This window comes from Cuculus canorus, chromosome 2 (genome assembly GCF_017976375.1).
Source record: "Cuculus canorus isolate bCucCan1 chromosome 2, bCucCan1.pri, whole genome shotgun sequence".
NCBI classification, from domain to species: Eukaryota; Metazoa; Chordata; class Aves; order Cuculiformes; family Cuculidae; genus Cuculus; species Cuculus canorus.
The window spans coordinates 56,345,615-56,359,481 of record NC_071402.1 but is presented as its reverse complement, the minus strand read 5'-3'; the positions used below and the strand labels follow the sequence as shown (position 1 = coordinate 56,359,481).

Sequence of the window (13,867 nt, the reverse complement as noted above, 5' to 3'; positions counted from 1 at the left end):
CCTTCTCTGGTGCAACAAGGCCATTTCCTTTCATCCTATCACTTGGGAGAAGAGACTAACACCCACCTCTCTACAACTCCTTTCAGGTGGTTGTACAACTACTACAACTCCTTTCAGGTGGTTGTAGAGACTGATGAGGTCTCCCCTCAGCATCCTCCAGGTTAAACCAGCCCAGTTCCCTCAGCTGCTCCTCATAAGACTTGCTCTGCAGCCCCTTTACCAGCTTCATTGCCCTCCTCTGGACATACTACAGCACCTTTGTCTTTCTTGTAGTGAAGGGCCCAAAACTGAATGCAGTATTGAAGACACAGCCTCCCCAGCACTGAGTACAGGGGCACGGGCACTGCCCTGCTCCTGCTGGAGGTTATTCTGCCCCTGTACTCGGCACTGGTGAGCCACACCTCAAATACTGTGTTCAGTTCTGGGCCCCTTGCTACAAGAAGGATGTTGGAGCATGTCCAGAAAAGAGTGACAAAACTGGTGAAGGGGTTGGAGAACAAGTCTTACAAGGAGTGGCTGAGAGGACTGCGGTTGTTTAGCCTGGAGAAGAGGAGGCTGAGGGGAGACCTTATTGCTCTCTACCACTACCCGAAAGGAGGTTGTAGAGAGGAGGGAGCTGGCCTCTTCTCCCAAGTGACAGGGGACAGGACAAGGGGGAAGGGCCTCCAGCTGCGCCAGGGGAGGTTCAGACTGGGTATAAGGAAAAACATTTTTCACCGAAAGGGTCATCGAGCACTGTCAGAGACTGCCCAGGGAGCTAGATGGTTGAGTCCCTACCCCTGGAGATATTTAAAAGATGGGTAGACGAAGTGCTCAGGGTCATGGTTTAGTGGCAGATAGGAACAGTCGGACTTGATCTAAGAGGTCTTTTCCAACCTGGTGATTATAATCCTATGATTCTATGATTTCTGATACAAGCCCAGATGCTGTTAGCCACCTGTGCACGCTTCTGGCTCATAGTCAGCAGGCTGTCAACCAGCACCCCCAGATCTAATCTAATGTGAAAGGCTGGATCACATTGAGTAGTGGATATTGCTAAATTAAATAGCTGTATTTAAATGTGAGTTGTGTCTCATGTGATTGATGTATGTTATACGTGTGTGACACTACAAGAGGAAAAATGTACCCATGTTCAATAAAACTAAAAGTGACAGAACATTGGAACAGGCTGCCCAAAGAAGTCGTGGAGTCTTGCCTGCTTTAGCAGGGAAGTTGGACTGGATGATACCTAGAGGTCCCTTCCAACCTCAACCATTCTGTGGTTCTGTGTGCAATCAGAAACAGGATCTGACTTGTGAGAGCTGGGCGTTGCTTGGCCTTTGCAGTGTGTGGTTCTCTGCGTTTGTGGGAGCAGACACTGCCTGGTGCTGTCTTGTCCTTTCCATGCTTCAGTCTGTCCTATAAAGTTGGTGCTAAGGGGAAATTCTGAATTTCCTTTTACAGGTGCGAGGTAAAATTATAGAACACCACAGAATAAAAACAAGTGTTTTTTTATGTGAGTTTGAAGCTCTTCAGTCTCCACTCCAGGAAGGGGTTTTCTGTGCTCACGCTGGCTTGGGCTGAAGCTGGCACCAAGGGTGAGATGAGCTGTGCCGAGCTAAGTCGTGCCAAGCTTTCACGAGCTGAGCACCAAGCCATACCAAGCAGAGCTGTGCCGAGCCGAGTTGTGCTGAGCCGTGCTGACTCAGGCCGTGTTGTGCTGAATTCTAGCTGAGCGGAGCTGTGCTGTGCCGAGCTGAGCTGAGCAATGTCAAGCAGAGCAGAGCCAAACCGAGTCAAGCAGAGCCGTGCCGTGCTATGCCAAGCTTTGCCGTGCCGAACCATGCAGTGCCGAGTCGACCGGAGCCTCGCCAATCCGTGCCACCCCCCGAGCCTCGCCGCACCCGCGCTGTGTGGCCGCGGCCGGCAGGGGGCGCGGCGTGCCCGCGCGCGGCCGGCGGGGGCGGGCGAGGACGCCATTGCGTTGCTATGAGCTGTCTCTCCCGGCGGCGGCAGCGGGCGGCCCGGGCGCCGCTCCTCCTGCCGGCCGGGCGCTGCCGGCCCGGTGGCACCAGCGGGGCGGGGAGGATGAGCGCGGCAGGACCGGGCGGCAGCGCCACGAGCACCACCGGCAGCAGCGGCAGCAGCAGGAGCAGCAGCAGCAGCAGCAGTAGCAATAGCAGCAGCATCATCCTCGGGAGCGGGCCCGGGCGCTGAGCGGGGCAGCAGCGCGGAGGCCGGGGATGGCGCTACCCGGGGAGCGCGACGCGGAGCCGCGTCCCGGCGCCTCCCGCCCCGCCGAGGAAGAGGAGGGAGGCGGCGGCTCGCGGCCGGAGGCGCTGTCGCTGGAGGAGATCCTGCGGCTCTACAACCAGCCCATCAACGAGGAGCAGGCGTGGGCCGTGTGCTACCAGTGCTGCCGCTCGCTGCGGCACCGCGCCCGCCACGGCCCCGCCGCGCGGCTCGGGGACATCGCGCAGCTCCGCGTCTGCCGGGACGGGACCGTCGCCCTGGAGCCGGGCGGCGGCGGCGCAGGTGAGCGCGGGGCTCCCCGACCCCTTTGTCCGGGGACACGCGGGGACCGTCCCGCCGGGGGGGAGTGGGGATGGAGGGGGTGGGAATGGGGGTGGTGGGAATGGGGACGCAGGGGGTGGGAATGGGGATGCTGAGGTGGGAATGGGGATGCAGGGAATCGGGATGCGGGGGGTGGGAATGGAGATGCTGGGGGTTGGAATAGGGATGCGGGAGGTGGGAATGGAGACGCCGAGGGTGGGAATAGGGATGCAGGGAATTCAGATGCAGGGAATTCAGATGCGGGGAATTCAGATGCGGGGAGTGGGAATCGGGATGCAGGGGCCGAGCCCACACCCGCCGCGGTTGGGAGCGTGGAAAGGTGAAATCCGGTCGCTCGGAATCGCATCCCCTGCGTGTGGGTTCGGTGCCTTAGAATTGCGTCGCGTTTTGGTGCGTAATAGCGTGTCACCCGCACCCGCAGCGCCGCGCCTGCTTTCGGAGCTCCCGGGGCTTTAGAGCTCGTCCTGCCGTGGCTCCCAGAGGGGGTTTGGCATCAAAAGGCACCCGTGGGATCGATTTAGGGAACGCTAAAGAAAAAAGCCCTGGATGTGTACCAAGGGCTCAACACCGACCATCTGCCTCTGTGCCAATACCCAGGGAAACACTGTTTCCCATTGGAAAGGAAAAGGAGAGCTCATAGAATCATGGAATAGTTTGGGTTGGAAGGGACCTTAAAGATCATCCAGGCTCATAAGATCATAGAATGGTTTGAGTTGGAAGGGGCCTTAAAGATCATCCAGTTCCAATCCCCTGCCATGGGCAGGGACACCTCCCACCAGACCAGGCTGCCCAACATCTCGCATTTCTTGGCATCTCAAAGCTCCTGGTTATGAATGTGAGAAGGAGCGGTTTTGATTGCAATAAAGCTTCGTTTCTGAAAAGAAATTAAGGCTGAGGCAGCAGAGGGTTGCAATCAGTGATCGTTCAGGCTTGGTGTTCAAGGCCAGGTTGGATGGGGCTTTGAGCAACCTGATCTCATGGGAGGTGTCCCTGCCCATGGCAGAGGGGTTGGAACTGGGTGATCTGTAAGGTCCCTTCCAACCCAAACTGTTCTATGGTATTCAGTAGTGAACTTGGCAGTGTTAGGTTTACAGTTGGACTCCATGATCTTGAAGGTCTTTCCCAACCTAAATGATTCTGTATTTCTCCAGTACCGACCTAATCCATGTTAAGTGTCACTGAATTTCCAGGAAGACAGAGGTTTCAGCAATTTAAAACATACGTGAAGAAGGGGGCGATGGTAAATTCACAAAAGGGGATTAATTTAGCCCTTAGCCTTTGGATATTTTAACACCAGGATACTGTGCCTGGTTTTAAAGTTTAATGAAGCCTTTTAGTACAGTGCCTATCTGAAAAGTCCTTTGGCAGAGATTTGCATTAATCCAGTTTGGAGCTAGTGGTACATGCAAATATATTCAGTAGAAAAAGGGGCTGCAATTGTAATGAGTCTCATAATAACTTCTATTTAAATGTGATCTGATGTGCTTTTTAAATTATTTTAAAAAATGGGTTATTGTAAAGTTAATAAAATGTCAGACCAACAGTCAGAATTTCTAGGAAAATATTTTCCTGACCAAGGCATCTGCCTGTCACAAGGGCATTGAAGAGTTCTGTATTGCATACTGTGCACTGCTTTTACCTCCAATGTTTTGAGATGATATTAGATTTCTTCCTTTCTCTTTCCTGCTGTAGGAAATACATTGATTTACTATGTATTTATTTCTCTTGTTGCTTTTATTGCTTGCTGTTTGAGGGCTTATTCTGTTTCCTCTTATGATACATATTAATGGCCCACAGGAAGTTGTTGGATATATCTGGATGTGAAGTTCAGGTCCTTCACTGACACACAGCATGTTTAGTTTATGCAAAAGCTGCATGCCAGGTCAGTGGCTAAAACTGGGCACTGCATTAGTGTTTTAGAATGTTTCAGTTAACATGTGCAAACCTGTGTACATTGATACCACATTTAAATCTTGGGATCTATGAGACCTTTTTTTTTTTTTTATCTTCCAGCTCTGACTATTTTCCTCTTCACCTTTTATTTTATTACCTTATTATTGTATGTATTATGTTTTGTATCGGTTAACACCACATACATGTGCTTATTTCTTGAAGATGTGAGAGAGAGAGGGGAAGGGGGAGAGTGTTTATGTATGCATGTATGTGTGTATATATATATCTACCCAAAGGATAACCTGTGTGCGAGGACCTCCCAGGAAGGAGCAGCTAATCCAGGGAGAGCCCCCCTTCCTATGCATATAATAGAAAAGGGGAGGAGGGGAGATTTCTGCCAGATGTCCGTTCCTAGACCATACTCAGTGATTCCGCTTTCACATCAGCCCCAGGCTGGTAAGCTCCTGGATTTGAAAGGAGGTGATATTCCTCCTGGGGTCCTCTCCCTGCCCCTGGTCTTCCTCATTTCCCTAATGTTGAATAGACTTTGGCACCATAGGCCATTGCTCAGCCTTCAGGCTTTCACAAAAGATTTAGTATGTTCATGGGAGTAGCTGTCAGCAACATGAAACAAATGTGATCCTGGCTTTTATTCTTCTTTGGTTTGCGGAACCTGCAGGGGGGTTTCACGGGAAGTTGTCCTATGTGTGATCCAGTGAAAGTTGGTAATTCACTAGAACTGACAGTAGGCTTGCTTCTCCTTGGTCTCTTTTGAACTGTGCCAGTTCTTTTCCTTATTGCTCACTGCGGTGTCCTTAGGTGATGACTAACGAGCTTTCTGAGCCAATTTCAGCTTGAGCCTCTTGAACGGGTATTTATTCTTAGGCTCATCTATTCTGCTTAGTAGCAATGAGAGCTTAAGAAGAACCATGGCCCTGGTGCTGTGACTTGGGAGCAGTACATCCTAGCACAGGCCCTGAAGCTGTCTGGCCACACTAATTTTACTCTTGAGATACAAATGAAAGCTTTCTTAAAAAGAAGTACTGATTATGTAGAAACTAATGGTACTTTGCCAAAGCTGTTTCTTGTGAAGCAGTTTTCTGGTTAATGGGCAATGCTTAAAATTCCAAGTCAGATACAATACATAGAAATTGAAGACAATGTCCTTGAGGTAGGAAACAAAGATGAGTTTCACTGATACTGGGGCAGAAAAACAACCCTGGAGTTCAATCCTTGTCCTTAATCAAAGCCCGAGATGGATTCTCAGATCTTTCCATTTTTGTCTTAAGGTTTTGATTAAGTAGAAGTAAAAAGATTAAGAATGAAAATGTCACTCAGTTGTGCATTTTCACGTAAGCATTGATATTACTTGAATCCCTGGCAAGAGGAGAATCAGGAAGGATTCCTGCTAATTTTTTTTACTCCCTTTGTATTTCAGACAACTTGGGTTTAAATACCTGTGTCAGGTGCTTTATTAGAGCCATAGGTTGTGAGCTGTAAAGCTATTCTGTTCTAGTGATACATGAAAAATCTATAGCTATAGGTTGGTGTGTAGGTTTGGATAATTCAAAAGAACAAATATTGGCTGTTAGTTTCTGTTTTTGTAAACAACAGAATCCTGTGTGGGCAAATAAAGGAGTCCTCGAAGAATGGTGTCTTTGGGTAGCAAACATTCGGGCATTGTTCAGGATTGCGAAGGACGATGCGATCAGTCATGCCTGTCAGTGGAGCTCAGTCGAAGCTGGGAGCAAACACAGCCGTGTCATGGAGTTTGCTTTAGAGGTACTCACGAAGCAATGTTTTTGCGGTGTGTTGCAAACCTTATTGTTTTGCCAGAACTGGAGTGAGTAAGAAATAAACATGAATATGCAAAAAATGAAGAGCTCACTGTGGTCATCTTAGGATGAATCACTGTAACTGTCTGACATCTAAATACCACCTAAATGTGGGTTGCTTAGAAATACCCACGATGGAATTGGAGATAAAGTGGAGAGTGTATTTTACCTAATGGGTGTTTTAGCTGTCTCTTTGTTACTTGCAATTTATATGAAATGAGCTAACACTGGCATCCAGTGAAGTGCAAGATGCAATGAAAAAATAACTTCTGAATGAGCGATAACATTTGTTTATAACCATGTGGTTTGACTCCCCCAAGCTCTCTTCTTGCAGAACCCTGCTTATAAGCGTTTTCATAAGCTTGAAGCAATAATGAAGTGGTAGATACAGAGGTAGAAACCCTGCCCTAGAGCTGGCAATCAGTGGACTACCTGCCCAGCATTTAGTGGCAGCAGAACGCCATAGGGTACGGGAGACTGTTGTGTCAGGGTCGTGTTGTCGCTGCGAGCTGGATAAGGGGCTCTCGCTTCTTGGAGTGCCGGCTGCGCTACTTCCTTCCCGCAGGGCAGTTTTGGGGATGAACAGGCTTGGACAAAACTGACAAACACATGAGTTTTCCCCACGTGTTTTGTTAGCACCAGATTCCAGGCAGCTGCTGATTGTGGGCATCACATTGAGCTTCTGAAGAGAAACAGACTTGAGGATCTCAGAAAGGGGCAAGGGCAGGTATTTGAAAAACCCAACCATGCTGATTTCCAGCCATCAGCTGGCGGGCTTGTCAGCCTTCCCTCTTCCTCCTGAGAGCGTGCCTTTGTAGGCAGCGTTGGTGGCCCTTTTTCTGCCTTGTCCTCCAACCCTAGAGGAGAAAGCATGGAGGGAAATTACTGCTGGTTTTATCAGAAGCAAGTACTATGCAGATTTTTCTCTTGGAAATCCGCCAGGCATTCAGTGGGAGGACATAATGCGTGGAGTATTCTGGCTTTGGATCAAAAAGATCACAGGAAAATTGACAGCGCGGTGGCTTCCACAGGACTTGGAGGGCTCAGGGTGAGACATGCTGGAGAGGAATAGCTTACGCTGTCTTTATGGCAGTTTTAATGGCTTTCATGTTCTCCTTATACCCTTGTGTGGCCAGGTGTTGGAAGGCAGGGTGGAGAAATGCAGGATGAATAAATGCAAATTTAGCTTGTGTGCATCAAGACATTCTCATCTGTCACTCTTTTGTAGAGTGCTGACGAAAGATATGCAAGATTTTTAGAGGAAAATGAATGTACTGACATTTTACTTCTGATTTTGTTGACTCTTTTGAAGGATAATGGAGAGGAATAGCCTTGCTTGCTGTTTAAATTTCAAAGCGAGTGTTGCGATGAATACTGCTAAAATAAGTAGTACCTCTAGAATTAAGACTTTATGCTCTGAATTCAGATTTTGTTCACGGGTGTCTGTATTTAAAAATAGTAAGGTTTGGTCTATTGAGCCTCACCCTTTCCTGCAAGAATTTTAAAGTAGATAAATATCTGTATTTATCTGTGTAGATACATTAATGTTGGAATTTAAAGTAGGGAGAAAATGGCACTAGAGCGCAGAGAGGAGCCTTGGTGAGTTGATACTTTATCTCTGCTTGCTTGCTCTGATCATCTGTGGAAGAGAGAAAGTTTAGGCCTTATGTATGCCAGGCTTTCTGCCATCGGTGTGGTTCCCAGTACGTAAGGGTGAACTGGAGGGCTTCTAGCCATGGCTTATGCTGATGCATCCTGTACTGGAGGTTCTGTGGCCTCTCTGTGGATGTAGGTGGTTGGCTAGGAACCTTATTGTAGACAGCTGTGGTGGAGGAGGGTGAAATAAGCAAAGAAAAGATCTCAACATAAGAAAACAAGGTATTTGGCATAAAATAACCCCAACATATTCCGAATGCTTGCACAAAAGAAATGGAAGTTGCCGACAGTGATAGGTGGCCTTGGTTACATGTATTTGTATGCAGAAATGTTGAATATGGTAAGCAGGCGGTGAAGGTGTAAGGACAGACTTGGTGCTGTTTGAAATCTGCCTTAGTTCCCGAGAAAAACTTAAGAGCAAAGAACTTTGAGAAATTGTGGGCTTTTGATATTCATAATGGCTTAAAGTACAAGATAACACATTTGTAATTTAATTGAGGTTTTCTTGACTAGTGCAGTAAAATTATTGCTATAGAAAAGCAAATAGAGTTGTAGTTATCATTGTTAACAGTGATTGAAGAACAGAGTGAAAACTCAGACACCTGCCATGATGTTGTAGAAAGTTAATATGATGTCTGTAAGAGGTGTTTCTGAAGAAAGAACAAAGACGCTTTTTTACAAAGAAAAGGAATGGGTAATGGAGTCCAGCTTCAGGGGCTGGCTGGAGGTGACCGTGTACCCCACGATACGCACGAGAGGTCATGGTTAGAACTGGGGTAGCACGAGAAGTGCTTTGAAAATAAAGGCGGTAGCTGTGTACAATGTGACAGACAGTGAGCAAGCCTTTAACGGGGCAATACAGAGAGCAAGATGTGATCAGAGTGACAGGCAGTGAAAATTACCCACGTGGCAGCAGTGCTGTGAATGGGTCTGACCCGAGCGTGACTGAATCTGCCAGGGGCGCAGTGGGTGTGTTGTGATAGTGAAGGTAACAAGAGGATTAAAGGTGCGTAACACCCTGGATCCATGTTGGCCAAGAATGTATCTTCATAAAAAGTGAGGAAGCTTTTTCATAATGTCTGTTAAAAGGAAACTGGAGAGTGTTCACCCCCTGTTTCTGAATTAACTTATCATGTTACACAATTGGATCCGGTAAGGAGACAAAATGAATATTGTTCTGTTCTTGACAAAACATTAAGCTAGCCTGCATGACATGTGCAACTATGAGCGTGTTATTGAATTTTATTACTGTGCACTGGAAGAGGAACAAAAAGAAATGATTCAGTTTGTACAGAGTAAATGCAAGACTGCAAAGACATAGCTGAGGTAGAGAGGAATTCAGAACCATTTTTTCATCTACTCGAAAGAGTTTATTAGCGGCTGATAAAAGTTCTTAACAGATCCAGAGTGTAATGTTATCAATTTAGAAAAGCTATAACCTGCTTGAAACTCCAGATCGATGAAACATGCTGGCAGACACTACTGGTGGCTTCAGCGGAGCCAGAATTCTGCCACAAGCACACATACTTGTTGAAAGAGCCAGTAAGTGGATAGCTTCAGGAAAAATTACAATATGATTTGAGTAACAGAACTTTAAAAAAGTAATATTAATATAAAAACTGAGACACATGAACTCTGCGTATTCACACTTTTGGGGATGGGCTGATATCTGGACAGGCCAGAGGAAAGTAAGCAGAGTATCCTTAAAGCATCAGGAAAAGAGACTGGCATCTACAAACAGAGCTCAGCAGCATTTGGAGATGTGCATATATACCACAGTGTTTATTTTACAATAATAAAAATTGATGTGATCCCTGGGTAAATATAGAGCTTTGCTAAAGAGAGTGAGGAGTGGAAAATAGAATGAATGTATGGTAACCACAGCTAGTTTCCTTATGCAAAATAGAAATGGGACAAGACAATGAGTGACCGTTTAATTATATCTTAGACAGTAGCACTAAGGTAGAATGGATTTGTTAATTTGGAATTAAAGAATATTATTTAAAAATCACTTCTATTACAAAATTTGACTCTGTATTGACACCACAGGCTTCTTAGTCATTATATTTGCTTTGTGCAATGTACAGAGGATTGCTTGTGACTGTACAAAGTGAGGAGGAACTTCAGTGGATCTGGGTTGAGTTGAGAAAGCTGAAGACATGAAAAAAAATTGGCACAAGGAAGAAGTCCTGGGCACCTTTGGTGTAGTAAACCCTCTAAGGATTTTCCTTGTATTTTCTTATAAGTTTTCTTTCCCTTTTCCTCTCCCAAGTTGAAAAACGAGGCATACCATTTCTAAATCATTACCTGTAGGCTGATACAGATATCATGAGTTAGATCCAAAAAGACATGAGTTGTAAAAACTCACCCTATTTCTTGTTGCCTTCTGATTACAGAGTTTAAAGGAGGGACATGTTGATCCTTGAAGCCCAAGTGTTCTATTTAAAAACATAACTGTCTGTGCTTGCTGCTCTGAAGGGTCTGCGATTACCTTTCCTAATCCAGTCTTCTTCCTTGCACTTTCTTATGTTCTTGCTATTCTTGAACTCTTCCCCGCAGCCTGATGTCTCTTACTCCTCGGTTATACTTTGCCTATATGTGGTTTTGTGTTTTCGTGTTTTTTTCTGTTTTGTTTTTTTTTTTCTCATACAAGATTTCTCTGTCTTCCTCTGTTTATCTTATAATATCCATCCTCTGGCTCGCTACTGCTATGTCAGTGTTTTCCTCTCCCTTCATTTGATCATGAATCCTGTTCTTATATGCATCTCTTTTCCTTATGTTCATAGAATCATGGAATCATGATTGGTTTGGGTTGGAAGGGACCTTAAAGCCCACCTAGTTCCAGCCCCCCTGTCATGGGCAGGGACACCTCCCACCAGACCAGGCTGCTCAAGGCCCCATCCAACCTGGCCTTGAACACCTCCAGAGATATGGGGCACCCACAGCTTCCCTGGGCAATCTGTGCCAGAGCCTCACCGCCCTCATTATGAAGCATTTCTTCCTAATGTCTAATCTAAATCTTGCACCTTCCAAATTAAAGCCATTCTTCCTTGTCCTATCACTACAAGCCTTTGTGAACGGTCCCTCCCCAGCTTTCCTATAGCCCCTTCAGGTACTGGAAGGTCACTATAAGGTCTCCTTGGAGCCTTCTCTTCTCCAGGCTGAAGAACTCCCAACTCTCTCAGCCTGTCCTTGTATGGGAGGTGCTCCAGCCCTCTGATCATTTTTGTAGCCCTCCTCTGGATCCGTTCCAACAGCTCCATATCCTTATGTTGAGGATTCCAGACCTGGACACAATACCCCAGGTGAGGTCTCACAAGAGAGGAATAAAGGGGCAGAATCCCCTCCCTCATGCTCCTGGCCGCGCTTGTTTTGATGCAGCCCAGGATACATCTGGCCTTCTGGGCTGCGAGCACATGTTGCTGGCTCATGTGGAGCTTCTCATCCACCAGCACCCCCAAATCCTTCTCTGCAGGGCAGCTCTCAATCACATCATCCCCCCAGCCTGTTTTGAAACCACAAATTGCCCTGACCCAGGTGTAGGACGTTGCGCTTGGCTTTGTTGAACCTCATGAGGTTCACACAGGCCCATTTCTCCAGCTTGTCCAGGTCCCTCTGGTGTGACAACTGTACTACTCAGCTTGGTGTCGTCTTCAGACTTGCTGAGGGTGCACTTGATCTTGCTGTCTATATCATCAATGAAAATGTTAAACAGCACTGGTCCCATTTGCTTGGTTGCCTTTGCCTTCTTAATTCTTCCTCTTTTCTTTTGTTAGTGCTAATTTTGACTCTTGCATTGACAGTTTAGTGAAATTTGGTAACTAAAGCTCCGGTTATTGTGATCAGATGATTAAATGACAGTCTGATATATTTCTTTTAAAGCAGTTCTTCATTTCCTTAAGGACAGGGAAAAGCCTGCTATTGTAGCTACAGTGCATCTTGAAGATGTAAAAGCTAAAAAGCAAATGCAGATTCAACTTGTCATTAATTTCGGGGCATAGCTAAAGTCTGTTCAATTTTGGGATCTTTCTTTAGTTTAGTGAGTGCCGCGTTCTCCCTTGCTCCCTTTCCCTTCCATTAGCCTCTGTACTCCTTCGTCCACTTCTTCCACTGTCCTGCAGTAAATATGGACAGTGGCTGTCTTTCCTGAAGGCACCCTGAGTTTTGCTATCGTGGCGATAGCAGCTTGATACTACCCAAACCCTGCAGAAGCGGGCTGTGGCATTTAATTAGAATCTTTAACACAAAGGGAGTTTCAGTTTTGTTGCCAATGTGTGCATCGGCTACGCTATTCCCTGAAAATCAGCGCTAATCATTTCAATTCTGCAAAGAGCTGTCTTGAAGCAAATGCTTTTTGGATCCATGCAGAGGAATTTGAAATGCTAGGAAGGTGCTCTGAGGCTCTAAGCAATGGGGCTCTTAGAGCAGGTAGTCAGAGCTGAAACAGCGGTCATTTGATTGCGCTGTCACATCACTAACATCACCTCTGTAGCTTATATCTTTTGCATAGCAGAGTACAAATGGTTTTGCATATCCTGCATGCGTTCATAAAAATATCTCGCATCAGTCCATTTTAACATGCTGAATTATGTATTTTGCTTATAAATTCAGTCTTAAATGTGTGCTTCTTACTTTTGGCAGCAGTACGTGATGTGCTTGGTATTTGTTTTTAAGTCTATGAAGACTCTTTCTAACCGTGACCCATTAATCCTTGGAAGGCAGGGAAATTGTGCTTCAGTGAAGCACGGGCTACAGATAAATGGAGTAGAGTCTCTTTTAACAGCATTCTGAGAGATTTTGTGAAAAGAATTATTTTTTCCGGTCTAAATAGCAGCCTGAAGCTCCTGCCTTGAGGCATGAGACAGTATGTCCTAATGCTTGATGAGTTTGGCATGACTGCTGTTGTTGAAGGTTCAAAATAAGAATAATTTTCAAATAGAGTTTTGAGAAAGGAAAAATGAATGTGAAGGTTTGGGGTTTCTCTTGGTTTTTTTTTTGGTGGCAAATATGTCTCTTTGAAGATGGTTTTCAGAGATAAAGGAAACCTCCAATTTAAGTCTCTTTCATTCTTGCAAAACCTGATCGTTTTTTTTGCATTTCAACCATCTATGAGTAAGAAATCATATAATAATACAAACTGTAGCTCGTTTATAAATTGACGTTAACTCAACAGTTGAAGTTATGCTATTTACTGGTAATGAACGGATTAGTCACTATTTGAAATCTGTCATGGAAAAATACTGTTGAATCTTCTTTTGGCAGAAAGAATGGTGAAAATGCTACACAGATTAGTAGCTAGTTGAATGGTTGTGAAATCTGGAGGAGTCTGCATCTATGTTAAGAAGCAGCAACTGAAATGATTTTGTAAGTCTGTGCCTATTTACCAGATAAGCACTTAATGCTGCTTGCAGACAGAGATTGTTCTTTGCCTTCTTACAGGGAATTTTTGTTTTCCTTCCAGTGCAAATTAAGAAAGTGTGACCCTTAGGCTGCATTTAAGAGGTTCTGCTCCTTCAATCATGTCAGCTGAAAAGAAGAAATTTCTAGTCCCAACCAGTATAAGTAAACTGGTTTGCATGGGCCATACAAAAGCAAATTCATTTCAGTCTTGACAGACGCAAGTATGTATTGCTTGGGTCAGTGCTGTTAATGCTGGTCTCTTCAGAAATGTAGGAAATTCCTGATGGAGGAGGTCTTTAAGTCCCTGCAAACAGCTCAGGGGAAACTGCTAAGTGTGTAGCTGGACTCACAGCGGCACATAGAATGGTATGGTTAGTAATTACCATAATGCAGTATGTATTAAAATGTTTTAAGTCAATTAGTAGTTTACACCTGTCTAGAATACTGTCTGCTGTGCATGTGAGCTGGTGTGAGACTTAAACTACTTGTTATTCCCCTTCCATTTCAGCATATGGAATCATGACAGTGCT

General features: G+C 45.6%; 1 protein-coding gene across 4 annotated transcripts in view; it reads left to right on the top strand.

Annotated features, from left to right (window-relative positions):
- Nucleotides 1-1,964: 1,964 nt before the first annotated feature.
- Nucleotides 1,965-13,867, top strand: part of SPIRE1 (spire type actin nucleation factor 1) — a 136,306-nt gene continuing 124,403 nt past the window's right edge. For 2 of the 4 annotated variants that reach the window (XM_054057490.1, XM_054057491.1), the window contains exon 1: nucleotides 1,967-2,514. In XM_054057490.1, the coding sequence (XP_053913465.1) occupies nucleotides 2,223-2,514 (292 nt within the window). In that variant the 5' untranslated portion in view covers nucleotides 1,967-2,222. Of the gene's footprint in view, nucleotides 2,515-13,867 lie in introns of all 4 variants that reach the window. The other 2 variants (XM_054057489.1, XM_054057492.1) reach the window with 2 other exon arrangements.